At 40.6% G+C, this 14,922-nt stretch overlaps 1 protein-coding gene across 3 annotated transcripts in view; it reads left to right on the top strand.

The window, feature by feature from the left end:
- The window catches only part of LOC140194113 (nuclear receptor coactivator 7-like), a 121,582-nt gene that overhangs the window by 66,401 nt on the left and 40,259 nt on the right, over positions 1–14,922 (top strand). For all 3 annotated transcript variants that reach the window (XM_072251565.1, XM_072251566.1, XM_072251567.1), the window contains exons 4-9: positions 7,119–7,192; positions 7,355–7,462; positions 7,558–7,662; positions 7,873–8,031; positions 11,858–12,042; positions 12,561–13,315. In XM_072251565.1, the coding sequence (XP_072107666.1) occupies positions 7,119–7,192; positions 7,355–7,462; positions 7,558–7,662; positions 7,873–8,031; positions 11,858–12,042; positions 12,561–13,315 (1,386 nt within the window). The remainder of the gene's footprint in view (positions 1–7,118; positions 7,193–7,354; positions 7,463–7,557; positions 7,663–7,872; positions 8,032–11,857; positions 12,043–12,560; positions 13,316–14,922) is intronic.

The raw sequence follows: 14,922 nt of genomic DNA, 5'->3' as shown, positions 1-14,922 counted from the left end.
ACAGTTACAGATTGTGCAATACAGCTAGATAATAAGGCCATTCAAGGTAGATTGTGAGGTGATAGAAACATAGAAAATCTACAGCACGATACAGGCCCTTCGGCCCACAAAGCTGTGCCAAACATGTCCCTACTTTAGAAATTACCTAGGGCTACCCATGGCCCCGTATTTTTCTAAGCTCTAGGAGTCTCTTAAAAGACCCTATCGTATCTGCCTCCACCACTGTGGCCAGCAGCCAATTCCACACACTCACCACTCTCTACGTAAAAAAACTTATGCCTGACATTTCCTCTGTACCTACTTCCAAGCACCTTAAACCTGTGCCCTCTAGTGCTAATCATTTCAGCCCTGAGGAAAAAGCCTCTGACTATTTACACGATCAATGCCTTTCATCGTCTTATACACCTCTTATCAGGTCACCTCTCATCCTCCGTCGCTCCAATGAGAAAAGGCCGAGTTCGCTCAACCTATTCTCATAAGGCATGCTCCCCAATCCAGGCAACGTCCTTGTAAATCTCCTCTGCACCCTTTCTATGGTTTCCACATCCTTCCTGTAGTGAGGCGACCAGAACTGAGCACTGTCCTCCCATGTGGGGTCTGACCAGGGTCCTGTATAACTGCAACATTACCTCTCGGCTCCTAAACTCAATCCCATGATTGATGAAGGCCAATGCACTGTATGCCGCCTTAAGCACACAGTCAACCTGTGCAGCAGCTTTGAGTGTCCTATGGACTCGGACCCCAAGATCCCTCTGATCCTCCACACTGCCAGGAGTCTTACTATTAATACTATATTCTGCCATCATATTTGACCTACCAAAATGAACCACTTCACACTTATTAGAGTTGAACTCCATCTGCCACTTCTCAGCCCAGTTTTGCATCCTATCAGTGTCCCGCTGTAACCTCTGACAGCACTCCACACTATCCACAACACCCCAACCTATGTGCCATCAGCAAATTTACTAACACATCCCTCCACTTCCTCATCCAGGTCATTTATAAAAATCACGAAGAGTAGGGGTCCCAGAACAGATCCCTAAGGCACACCACCAGTCACCGACCTCCATGCAGAATATGATCTGTCTATAACCACTCTTTGCCTTCTGTGGGCAAGCCAGTTCTGGATCCACAAAGCAATGTTCCCTTGGATCCCATGCCTCCTTACTTTCTCAATAAGCCTTGCATGGGGTACCTTATCAAATGCCTTGCTGAAATTCATATACCCTACATCTACTGCACTACCTTCATCAATGTATGTAGTCACATCCTCAAAAAAATTTAATCAGGCTCGTAAGGCACGATCTACCTTTGACAAAGCCATGCTGACTATTACTAATCATATTATGCCCCTTCAATGTTCATAAATCCTGTCCCTCAGGATCTTCTCCATCAGCTTACTAACCACTGAAGTAAGACTCACTAGTTAATAAGTTCCTGGACTATCTCTACTCCCTTTTTTGAATAAGGGAACAACATTCACAACCCTTCAATCCTCCAGAACCTCTCCTGTCCTCATTGATGATGCAAAGATCATCACCAGAGGCTCCGTAATCTCCTACCTCACCTCTCACAGTAACCTGTGTTACATCCCGTCCAGTCCTGGTAACTTACCCAACTTGATGCTTTCCAAAGCTCCAGCACATCCTGTTCCTTAATATCTACATGCTTAAGCTTTTCAGTCCGCTGTAAGTCATCCCTACAATCACCATGGTCCTTTTCCATAGTGAATACTGAAGCAAAGTATTCATTAAGTACCTCTACTATCTCCTCCGGTTCCATACAGACTTTTCCACTGTCACACTTGATTGGTCCTATTCTCTCACGTCTTATCCTCTTGCTCTTCACATATTTGTAGAATGCCTTGGGGTTTTACTTAAACCTGTCCGCCAAAGCCTTCTCATGGCTCCTTCTGGCTCTCCTAATTTCATTCTTAAGCTCCTTCCTGCTAGCCTTATAATCCTCCAGATCTCTATCATTACCTAGTTTTATGAACCTTTCATCAGCTCTTCTTTTCTTCTTGACGAGATGTACAACAGCCTTTGTACACCACGGTTCCTGTACCCTATCATCCTTTCCCTGTCTCATTGGAATGTACCTGTGCAGAACGCCACACAAATATCCCCTGAACATTTGCCACATTTCTTCCATGTGTTTCTAATTTATGCTTCCGTTCCTGCCTGATAGCCTCATATTTCCCCTTACTCCAATTAAACACTTTCCTAACTTGTCTGTTCCTGTCCCTCTCCAAAAGTAGAGTCTATCATTTCTAGGAGTACTAGGATTCAGTAGTCTTACAACAGCATGGTGGAAGCTGCCTTTGAGTCTGGTGGTACATGCTTTTAGGTTTTGTACCTTTTGCCCAATGGAGGGTTGGGGGGAAAGAAGAGAGAATGTCTGGGGTGTTTGTGTCTTTGATTTTGCTGGCTGTTTTACTAAGACAGTCAGAGTTCAAGGAGGGAGGCTCATGTTGTGATGTGCTGACCTGAGTCCACAACTCTACAGTTTCTTGTGGTTTAGTACAGACCAGTTGCTTTGCCAAGCTGGGAGGTACCTGGATAGGATGCTTTCAATGGTACATCAATAAAAATTGGTGAGAGTCAAAGGGGACAGCACAATTGATGTAAACAGGATCATGACCAGCTCTTTTGCTGATATTGAGGGAAATGTTGTCATTATACCATGTCACTATTTCCTTCCTTTATTCCATCTCATTGTTATTTGAGATATAGCCCACAATGGTGGCAACATCTGCAAACCTGTAGATGGAATAAGAACAGAACCTGGCCACACAGTCATGAGCATTTAGGAAGTAGAGTAGGAGGCTAAGGAGACAGCTTTGTGGGGCCATAGTGTTCACAATAATTGTAGTGAAAGGGTTGTTGCCCATCCTTCCTGATTGCAGTCTGTTGATCAGAAAGTCATTGATCCAGTTACAAAGGGAGCTTTTGAGTCCCAGATCCCAGAGTATAGAGAAGAGTTTGCTTGGACTTACAGCATTGAAGGCAGAGCTGCAGTCAGTAAACAATAGCTTACGTAGGTGTCTCTGTTGTTTCAGATGCTCCAAAGCTTAGTGTAGGGCCGGGAAGATGGTGTCCGCTGCAGACATGTTTTGGCGTTAGGTGAACTGCGGTGGGTTGAGGATGTCTGGAAGGTTGGATTAACAGATGCCATGAGCAGTCTCTTGAAGCACTTCAGGATGGTGGATCTCAGAGTCACTAGATGGTAGTCATTAAGGCACGTTATCTTGTTTTTCTTAAGCACTGGGATGATAATGGTCTTAAAGTTGGTGGGAACCTCAGATTAAAGCAAAGAGGTGTTCAAAATGTCTATAAATACCCTGCCAGCTGATCTGCGCAAGATCTAAGGACACAGCCGGCGATATCACCCGGACCAGATGCTTTCCACGAGTTCACTCTCTACTTGCGGAAGGCATCTGGCCTGGATGTTTGATCTCGCGTCTGTGGGTTCAGGTGCATTGAAGGCTATATATGTGGGTGGTGATATTCCAGTTGTTCAGGACATGCATAGAATGTGTTAAGCTCATCGGGAAGCTAGATCTCCCAGCTTTCAGTTTGAGAACGCCTAGATTATTGTCTTTGGTATGAGTATGTCACTACACTAGACAACGCTGATGAAGTCCATGACAATGGTGGCATTATTATCTGAGCTGGCTGCTGAATCTTTGAATAAGGACCAGTCTACTGACTCAGATCAGTAGTGTAGAAGCTCATCTATTTCCTCAGACCAGCACTGTAGGATTTTCTGAACTAGATCCTCATGTTTGAGCTTCTCTTTGTACGCAGGGAGGCAGAGCACGGCATGATGTTTGAGTTACCCAATTATGTTCGGAGGATGGCTCAATAGGCATCTTTGGTAGTGTAGCACTAGTTAAGGGTGTTCGAGTCCTTGGTGGGACCACAAGCATTCAGGTAGTATTTTGGTAATACACTCTTGAAGTTAGCCTGGTTGAAATCACTGGCAAGGGTGAATTGGTCTTCTGGGTATTCTGTTTTAAGGCTGTTGACCAGAGCATAATTCATTGAGTGCAGGTTCCAAGTCCACCTGGAGCAGGATGTAAAGTGCTGTCAGTATAGCTGAAGTGAACTCCCATGGCAAGTAGTATAGGCGGTGCTTCACCATTTTATATTCCAGGCTGCCTGAGTAGGAACCCAGCAAGGGCATCATATCTGAGCACCATGAGGAGTTGATTAGGAAGCAGACCCCTCTGACCCTCACTTTGCCAGAGGACGCTGTACAGTCAATCCAGTGAATTAAGATTGTATGGCACAGTCAGGTGAAGCAGGTATAAGCCACACTTTCGTGAGACATGGCACACAAACTTTAAATGTGGTCTTGGTAAAGAGAATTAAGTTTGTATACAGGTTTCCCCCGCCATCCGAAGGTAGAGCGTTCCCATGAAACGGTTCGTAAGCTGAAATGTCGTAAAGCGAAGAAGCATTTACCATTTATTTATATGGAAAAATTTTGTGACCGTTCACAGATCCAAAAATAACCTACCAAATCATGCCAAATAACACATAAAACCCAAAATAACGGTAACATATAGTTAAAGCAGGAATGATATGATAAATACACAGCCTATATAAGGTAGAAATACTTTTCCACAATCATTACTGAACTGTTCTCCGGAGCAAAAATCTCACGCAAGCGTCGTCAGCAGAAAATCTCACGCAAGTGCTGTTGGCAAAAACACGTGCAAGCGCTCTCCAGTGACCTTTAAGCTATGAAGCTGCCAAATCTACCAAATAACACGTAAAAATACACAGCCTATATAAAGTAGAAATACTTCTCTACAACGATTGCCTGCACAGATCTCCGTAGTGAAAATCTCACGCAAGCGCTCTCGGCAGAAATCTCACGCAAGCGCTGTTGGCATAAATGCGCTCTCCAGTAACCTTTAAACTATGAAGCTGCCAAATCTACCAAATAACACGTAAAAATACACAGCCTATATAAAGTAGAAATAATGTATGTACAGTGTAGTATCACTTACTGGAATTGGGAAAACAGTGCGGAGCACACTGATGATGGTGTGTTAGACTGAGTCGTCACAGGCTGGGTGGTGCAGTGGCCTCCACCCTCTGGGCCGCCGACCCGATACATTGCCGCGAAGAATGCAGCGGTAGCCAGGAGGCACCCAGCGCATCTTTAAGAAAAAAGCCGAAATAAACATGCTAAATAATTAGGTGCTGCCCGGCACGTAAATGTTGGCGCAGATCAGAGGCGATTGCCGAATGCATCGCCTCTGATCTGGGCGGACAATTACGTGCTAGGCGGCACCTAATTAATTAGCATGTTTATTTCGGCTTTCTTCTTAAAGATGTGCTGTGTGCCTCCCGGCTACCACTGCGTTCTTCGCGAATCGGTACAGTATCTGTTCGGGGCCCGGGTGTTGGGGTGGTGGGACACGGGGATGTCATCTCATCGTCGATCAGGGCAGGCAGCTCATCTTCTCCTATGACTGCCCGCCTTGATGTCGAAGGTCGAGGTTCATCGTCTGCTGTGGCTGATGTGGAAGGCTTGCTTGACTGCTGAGCCTCGCGCATTTTTCTGTCATACAGTTGTTTGTAAGCACTCAAACCATCCTGCAAATATCCCCTAAACCTACGCACCTTTTCAAAATTAAAGTCGTACTTTATCATTGCAGTGAAAATCTCACGCAGTTGCTTCACTTTCTGCATTCGGTTTCGATTGTTATCCTTTCCTCTTCCAATTACATCAGCTCTTCATCTATCAGTTCTTGGTCATGGGATGCCAAAACCTCTTCGACATCATCTTCGTCAGCTTCCACAAGCCAAACTCACTTTGTCCTTGCTTTGTTCACCACGATCAAAACGCTTAATTATGTCTAGTTTTATGTTAAGTGTAACACCCTTACTCTTTCAGGCTTTTCCAACACCTTAGAACTCATCTTGCTAACGGCTGCTCAATGCAACGTGTTAAAGCAATGCTATTCTGAATCTGGGGGAGAGCGGCTGCTCGGGGCGTGCGCTGCCTTTCTTCGTAACAGTGAAGACACCTTCTGAAAGCGAAAACCGGGTACTAATGTAGGTCTTTCGTAACAGTGAGGTTTCGTAAAGCGAACATTTGAAAAGCAGGGGACACCTGTGTAAAGTGTTCTTGGGTAAAAAAAATCCTTTGAGTTCAAATTCCAGATTTTAGTTATTTAAATGTGAATGCTGACTGGTTGGTTTTATGCATGCTAAGAGGTTTGGTAAAGTTGATAGAACGGAAAACTGTTGTGGAGAGGAGAGCCCCAAAGTTAAGCTCCTGTTGTTGAACTTTAATAGAATTGATGTGTTTTGGGAAGTGTTTTGAGTCAATAAAGTATAGCTTTGTGTGGGTGGGGGAATAGTTTTTAAGAATGTTGTGGCTTGTTATACCAAGGGTTTTTAGGAAGTGGTTAGGTGTGGAATGTCATAAATTTTCTAACATGTATGTAAGAAAATAAAGTTTAAATGTGCTGAGAATTTCACAAAATCAGACAAATGTTATGTGAAGTGAAAGAGAAGGGGCTTCATCACATTGACAATACAGTGGGATAGCTGAGAGAATTAATGATTGTAGATGTGCTTCAAAAGTGGCTTGCTGGAATTGATTTAAGTGAATAGGACGGATTTGGAACTATTTTCTGTCACTTTGTAAGTAGTTAGTAGGAGTTGAAAGTTGGCCAACATAATTCTCAGGCTGCTTGAATTGTGAACAGTACTGTCCAGCTTAGAGATGTTTAGTGGTAGCTAGGAGGACCTGTAGCAATTGTTATGAAGTGGTAACTAGATGCTAAGAATAACATTTTTATAACTGCAAGTATGTGGGTGCTTGTAAATATTTCTTTTGAATACTTAATTTTCAATTTTAAGTTCGCTTTTGATTTTCCAAATTAAGGAATAACAAATCTAAACTCAAGTTTAATAAATTGAAATTGATTGTCAGAAAATAATAAATTTTAGAATCTTTCAAATTAATTTGTGCGCCTTTCCTTCTAGAATTTAAAAAATTCTGAATAACCATAATGTCTTTATGTAATTAATTTTAAATGTTAAAATATATTTATCATGTGTTTAAACTATGAGATCTGATCTTTTTTTAAAAAGGTGATGGTCAGATGAACAGGAATAAGGAAAAGAAAATGGTTGTTAAGAAGCCAAAAGGAACCATAGAATATGAGGTAAAAATTCAGTTATTGATTTATAAGGTAAAATTATACTTAAGTTTTGCTGACAAGTTAGACCCAGTTATATCTATCCAAGAAGAAATAGGAATAAATACTGTTATGTAAGATGCTGATCATTAGAATGAGAGAGGTAATTTTATTTGCAATATTTTATAGGCTGGGTCCCAAGACACAATTAACACCATTGCTTTGAAATTCAACATTACTCCAAATGAACTTGTACAAATGAACAAACTTTATAGTCGTGTTGTTGTTCCTGGTCAGGTATGACTTCGCTAATTAAAGATAATTTGTGCTAATTTAATAGTAGACTTGAATTTGGAGTTTTCATATATTTAAAGTGGGTCTGGTACTTTCAGACCTTGTATGTTCCAGAAACACCATATTCTGCTGCAGCAAATTCCCCAGACTGTGGAAGCCCTCTGACTCCACCCTCATCAGATACAGAGTATGATAAACTTCCAGTAAGTATTGAGTTGTTATCGAATAGATTGTTTGGAAGGTAATTTACTTATAAATCCTATTATTACAGCAACATTTTTAAAATATAGTAAGAAACTGTTAGCTGGAAAACATGAAATATTACCAATTCGAATAGTTTTGGTTGAGATTTATATGTTAGTTTTACCTACATAATTGTACTTACACTTAAATGACCAATCTAACATTTACAGGATGCTGATCTTGCAAGAAAAGTAACAGCTAGGAATTTCCTCTCCTCACCTGTGCATTCCCAGCCCATTGTGAGAGTAACATCATCTGGTTCAGAAGATGATGAACCACTGACAGAAAAGTTTTTGAAAATGAACTGCAGATACATAACAGATGGAGAGGTAACCACTACAATTTAATATATTTGAATTCTAAGCATTTCAAATTTTCACTTTTTACATTATCCAAAAATTACCCTACATTGTTGGTAGGAACTGAGATGTTGATAAGTTGTGTATCTAAATTCATGATACTTGTTTCAATTGTACTAATAGTCCTTTCAGTGTGGATTTTTTTTTGGTTTGAAAAACACCATGAATTTTAAAATCATCTTGCATTTATTTTTGTTTATCTAAAAACATTTTACATATCTTGCCAGTAATAGATTTGGTGTCTCCTTTCGGCAGTCCCTTAACAAAGTATATTATCCCTCCTGTTTTATGGCTTCTGATTTGGCTAAAGAGGCTAGTGAAAGTTGCAGGCTCTTCCACAGGTGGGGCAGGTGGCAGCTGAAAAAGCAGGCTGACAGGTAGTCTGTGCCTCTTTTGCTAAGGCCCTAAAGAGGTGTTGTGCCAACTAGCTAGTTCTTTAAGATGGCCTTTCTTTCCTGCCCTGTCAAGATCACTGTGGTGATGCTGGTGTCATAATTCCAAGTTCATGAGCTATGAAAGCAGAACAGCTGTGTTGTTGTTGGGATTGTCCATGATAGTCCTGATATTCCAGATTCCAAGCTTTCTGTTTGTGCAGTGGAAAATACTTATGTACGAGGGGTGATTGATAAGTTTGTGGCCTAAGGTAGGAGTCAATTTTAGAAAACCTAGCACATTTATTTTTCAACATAGTACCCTCCAACATCTACACGCTTAGTCCAGCGGTCGTGGAGCATACGGATCTTGGACCTCCAGAAAGTGTCCACAGCAGGGGTGATTGATAAGTTTGTGGCCTAAGGTAGAAGAAGATGAGTTATACAGCTCTCGCTACATGCACGTGCAGTCAAACGATTTGAGTGATTATGCAGAAAGTTTGAAGTTAACTCATCAGGGGTGATTGATAAATTTGTGGCCTAAGGTAGAAGGAGATGAGTTATTAAAAGTTGCTGGTGAACGCAGCAGGCCAGGCAGCACCTATAGGAAGAGGTACAGTCAATGTTTCGGGCTGAGACCCTTCGTCAGGACTAACTGAAAGTAGAGCTAGTAAGAGATTTGAAAGGGGGAGGGGGAGATCTAAAATGATAGGAGAAGACAGGAGGAGGAGGGATGGAACCAAGAGCTGGACAGTTGATTGGCAAAAGGGATATGAGAGGATAATGGGACGGGAGGCTTAGGGAGAAAGAAAGGGGGAGGGGTGAAGCCCAGAGGATGGGCAAGGAGTATAGTGAGAGGGACAGAGGGAGAAAAAGAATTTATTTTATATAATAAATAACGGATGGGGTACGAGGGGGAGGAGGGGCATTAACGGAAGTTGGAGGTCAATGTTCATGCCAACAGGTTGGAGGCTACCCAAACGGAATATAAGGTGTTGTTCCTCCAACCTAAGTGTGGCTTCATCTTGACAGTAGAGGAGGTTGTGGATAGACATATCAGAATGGGAATAGGACGTGGAATTAAAATTAAATTAGCCACACTCGGGTTGGAAGAACAACACCTTATATTCTGTCTGGGTAGCCTCCAACCTGATGGCATGAACATTGACTTCTCTAACTTCCGTTAATGCCCCTCCTCTCCCCCTCATACCCCATCCGTTATTTATTCTATATATATATTATATTCATATTCTTTTTCTTTCTCTCCTTTTTCTCCCTCTGTCCCTCTCACTATACTCCTTGCCCATCCTCTGGGCTTCACCCCCTCCCCCTTTCTTTCTCCCTAGGACTCCCGTCCCTTTATGCTCTCATATCCCTTTTGCCAATCAACTGTCCAGCTCTTGGCTCCATCCCTCCCCCTCCTGTCTTTTCCTATAATTTTAGATCTCCCCCTCCCCCTCCCACTTTCAAATCTCTTACTAGCTCTTCTTTCAGTTAGTCCTGACGAAGGGTCTCGGCCTGAAACGTGACTGTACCTCTTCCTACAGATGCTGCCTGGCCTGCTGCATTCACCAGCAACTTTTATGTGTGTTGCTTGAGATTCCAGCATCTGCAGATTTCCCCATGTTTGAGTTATTAACTTCAAACTTTTTGCATAATCACTCAAAGAGTTGACCTGCATGTGCATGTAACGAGAGCTGTATAACTCATCTCCTTCTACCTTAGGCCATGAACTTACAGTGGACACTTTCTGGAGATCCAAGATCCATATGCTCCACAACTGCTGGACTAAGTGTGTAAATGTAGGAGGAGACTATGTTGAAAAATAAACGTGCTAGGTTTTCTAAAATTGACTCCTCCTACTTTAGGCCACGAACTTATCAATCACCTCTCGTATGATTCTTTAAACATTGGCAGCCATTGTATACCAATTACCATGCAGATTTCACAGAGCAAAGTGGCAATTGAAGATCAGGCTATTCTACATGAGATGTATACATGGATTTCTTGTGCAAAGTTGTAATGAGATTTCTAAAGCTATCGCTAAATTTAAGCATGGTACGAGTTCCTTACCAGTAGCCTGCAAGACTGTTTTATCATTTTAAATATTCAGAAGTGGAAAGTACCATTTGAAGTGCTTGATAATACCTTTTCTTCAGAATACAGATTGAAACAAGGTATACCTTTTCACTTTGGTCAGGAGGGAGGGTGGTAGAGAGGAATTTCACATTTTGTTGATTCTTTCGTTAATGTTTTATAGAAAAAGTCAGTTGGTCTGGATACTTTATACTGGATGTACCAATGCACCAACTCAAGATAGAGTTAGGTATTACTTTGAAGAAACAATGTAAGCATAAAAAGTACAAAAAGAGAAAAACAATTTTGGAAGTTTTGAAACAAATGTGGAAGACTGAAAGAAAAATGATCCATTTCCATTTGTTTTCCACAATCTTAGAATATGCCAAACCATTTAATTGATAATGAACTGTAGTCACTATTTTAAAATAATAAATACTGTATATAATTCATGCCCAAAGACACTCAAACTGCAATGTAGTCATTATCAGGTAACCTGATTACCAATGTTGATTGAGGGTTTCAGAGGGAAAACTTCCTTGTTCTACGATTATGGATCTTTTATATCCAGCCAAGAGGATAGGCAGAGGCCTTGCTTTTATTGGCTGATCAGAGCAACAGCACCACTGACGATGGAAAACACCATTGGTGCTCCAAATTTTGATTGTTGAGCCCAGAAATTTCTGACTGAGAGATGAGATTGCTACCAACTAAGCTGGGGCTGAAACTAATTCTATGGATACCTATCATCATCACTTCAGCTATCTTTATTCACCACCTATGGTCCAGAACCATTCACAACCTCACTACATTTTCTTGAATCATATGTCCTTTTCTGTATCTTTCGCTCTGTTTTTGAATAATAGTCTCCCACGTGTTCCTGTGGAACACTACACCAGTAAATATATCATTGAACAGTTTCAGTTTGACTCATTTCAGGCTGCTTCACATAGTTTAGATGTTCTTCAGTATAATACCATGGGAGTGTTGTGTTATTGGAAATCTCACTTTTAGAATGTACTTTTATTGCCTCTTCCAGTGGTTTAGCTTTAGCTGGGTATTGAAATATTGTGCCATTTCCACACAAGACAGTTTACTTCTGATTCATGTCATTGCAAATTGTGAGATATTGTTTTACTTGCATAACCATAACTGACCATTACATTTTAACTGAAGTACTATGGAATGCTCAACTGCAGAGGTGCTAGGTAAAATTCAAGTCTTCCTAGAGTTTAGAGTAACAGTTGTAATAAGTTCTAGCAGGACATATATTCATTTAATACATTTAAAGCGGTTACTGAAGTATTCTGATTTTCCTTTTTACTGAAAGAAAATTTTCCCCTCATTAGGGCGTGGTTGGAGGTGTTATGATCGTCACTCCAAATAACATAATGTTTGATCCACACAAGTCCGATTCCCTTGTCATAGAAAATGGCTGTGAGGAGTACGGACTCATTTGTCCCATGGATGAAGTCGTATCCATTGCCTTGTACCCTGATATCTCGCACATGAAGATTAAAGATGCCCTTCCATCGTAAGTGGTTTACATTGAGAAAAAATATTTAATGTTTCTGCTTTTATGTCTTTTTGTATGCCTTCAAATGTAAAACTTCATTATAATAGGCAGGTGTATTCAAACATGGCCAAGGTGTCTCAAGAAACATAGAGCATGAAGAGGATTAAAGAAACTAAGATTATTGTCTCTCCTAAAAAGAAAATTACATTGTTCAGTTGAAACCAATAATGCTGAGAAAACATTTCTGTGGTGCATTAGAAGTATTTAATTTTGCTATATACTTAAAGAATAAAATAACCTATTTCAAATTTGCTTTACCATTTTCCTATGATTTGAATTATTTTTCAAAACATCAAGAATTCTGAGATTTGTTAATAACATTAAGTGGTTCAAATTTTGTTACACTTTATTTGTTCTAAGTTTTGTTACTCATTGCGTTTGTTTTAATTTCAAGATTTCAGATTTTGTTCATCATTTTTGTGTTCATTTTTATTTTTGATTTAACATCCCATTTGCTACATCATTTATCCTGACAGTGATGTACCAAAGGATCTCTCTCCCCTGTATAGGCCTGGAGATTGGGATGATCTATCTGCTGAGAGGGATCTAAATCCATTTAATCGCTTCAAAGGCATGAGTAAAAGTCGACAGGTGAAGACTTCTGATTCTTTGGAAAACCATTATCTTGTCCATAAAAGTATGGAAGATGCAGCTGATGAATGTTTTACTGAACTTGCACCATCTCCAGCAAATGAGAGAAGTGTTGCAGCATTTGCAAATGGTATTTCTGGAGGCATATCTGAACATGTATCAGAAATGACTGAAGCTCTGTCTGTCTTGAAAAGCCAAGAAAATTGCAAAACTGACTCAGCTACTGAAGAGAAACCTTCAAACATGCCTAAGCCTGTGGACTCTACAAAACTTGACTTACTTGTGAAAACTGATGAGTCCAATGACCAACAAACCATGCTTAAAGAATTGTTACTTGAACGCACTTCAGAAATATGTTCTTCTGAAAGTCCATTGCTAATATCTGGTGTTCCTTTGGATGAGGGAATTTCTGTGGACAATCAAATTACCTTTAATGGTGACTGTTCAATTATAACATCTGAGGGAATTCATCAAGATAATGACTTGAGCAAGGTTCCAACAGTGCAAATTTTGTCATCTGGTGTGCATCCAGATAAGACTACCAGATCAGCTTTGAAGGAGGTAGTTGGAGACAATGTAGAGGCTGGCTGTCAATCAGAAATACAAGCTTTCTTTAACAAACTTAAAGGACCAATTGAAGGTAAGATTCAGAAATTTAATTTTTTTTGTTTGGAATTGTAGAAAGCTTTACACAGGCAAAATCTACCTCATTACACTGCTCACTTTTCTGAATGAGCATTGCAAAGTGTGATTTTGGTTGAGTAAAACGGGCAATTGCTTAGCTGTTTACCATCATATTTGAAATGAAGTCACAATGCCTTAATGAGTTTCTGCTCTCCTGTTACAACTTCACTATCACTGGATCAGCTGGACTCCTGGCTTTTGAACTATATATCGTACCTTCGTCCATTAACTCTTGCTTTAACCATGCTTACAATTTTGTGCAGATAGCTCATGGATAATTTGGGATTAAGATCAAGTGCATTTTTTAGGTTGCTGTGTCTACCGCTTGCTGTTCTATCCAGCTCGCAAGGCCAAAGTTCAATGTTCAAAGTAAATTTCTTACCAAAGTACATATATGTCACCTTATACAACCCTGAGAATCATTTTCTTGCAGGCATTCTTAGTAAACATAAGAAACACAATAGAATCAGTGAAAGACCACACCCAATAGGACAGACCTACAACCAATGTGTAAAAGACACCAAACTAAAAAGATGAGATGAATGAAGTTGTCCCCTTTGCTTCAAGAACCTTATGGTTGAGGGATAATAACTGTTCATGAACTTGTTGATATGGCTCCTGAGGCTCCTGTACCTTTTTTCTGATGGCAGGAGTGAGAAGAGAACATGGTCTGGATGGTGGGGGTTCTTGATGATGGATGCTGCTTTCCTGGGATATCACTCCATGCAAATGTGCTCATTGGTGGGGAGGGCTTTACCCACGACAGACTGGGCTGTATCCACTACTGGTTTGTAGGCTTTTCTATTCAAGGGCATTGGTGTTTCCATACCAAGCCATGATGCAGCCAGTCAGTGTACTCTCCACCAGACATCAAGAGAAGTTTGTCAAAGATTTAGGTGACAAGCCAAATCTGTGCAAACTCCTTTTTAAAAAAAAAGTAAATGTGCTACTGTGCTTTCTACGTAATGGCACTTACATGCTGGACCCAGGACAAATCCTCCAAAATGGTAACACCAAAGAATTTAAAGTTGCTGACCCTCTCCACCTCTGACCCCCAATAAGGACTGACTCATGGACCTTCTAATGCTCCTCTCCTCCTAATTCCAAAATTTCATTTTTCTATAGTTATTCTTATTTATAACTATAGAAACAAGAATATAGAATAAGAACTATAGAAACAAGAATATAGTAAACTTGCTACGTTTGTCAGAGCTGTCTCCTGCTCCCTCAATGCTGTTCCCAATACATTACTAGCCACTGGGTTTCTATTCTCTAAGTTATTTGATATAATTGAATTGTACAATACAGAAACTGACCCTTCACACCACATTCATGCTGACTTTCTTTTGCCCATCTACATTAATCCCATTTGCCCACATTAGGTCTTTATCTTTCTGAGCTTTGCCTATTAAGATACTTTTCTAAACATCTCTTAAATGTGACACCTCCTTCAATAATGAGTTCCTGGTATCAACAACTATCTGGGGCCAGGGAAACTTGCCCTTCAAATTCCCATTGAAATTCCTACCTTGCCTTAAACTTATGCTATCCTGTTTCTGAAGC

The sequence above is a fragment of the Mobula birostris genome, chromosome 2, assembly GCF_030028105.1.
Source record: "Mobula birostris isolate sMobBir1 chromosome 2, sMobBir1.hap1, whole genome shotgun sequence".
NCBI classification, from domain to species: domain Eukaryota; kingdom Metazoa; phylum Chordata; class Chondrichthyes; order Myliobatiformes; family Myliobatidae; genus Mobula; species Mobula birostris.
The sequence above is the reverse complement of the archived record's forward strand: the minus strand, read 5'-3'. Positions and strand labels throughout refer to the sequence as shown.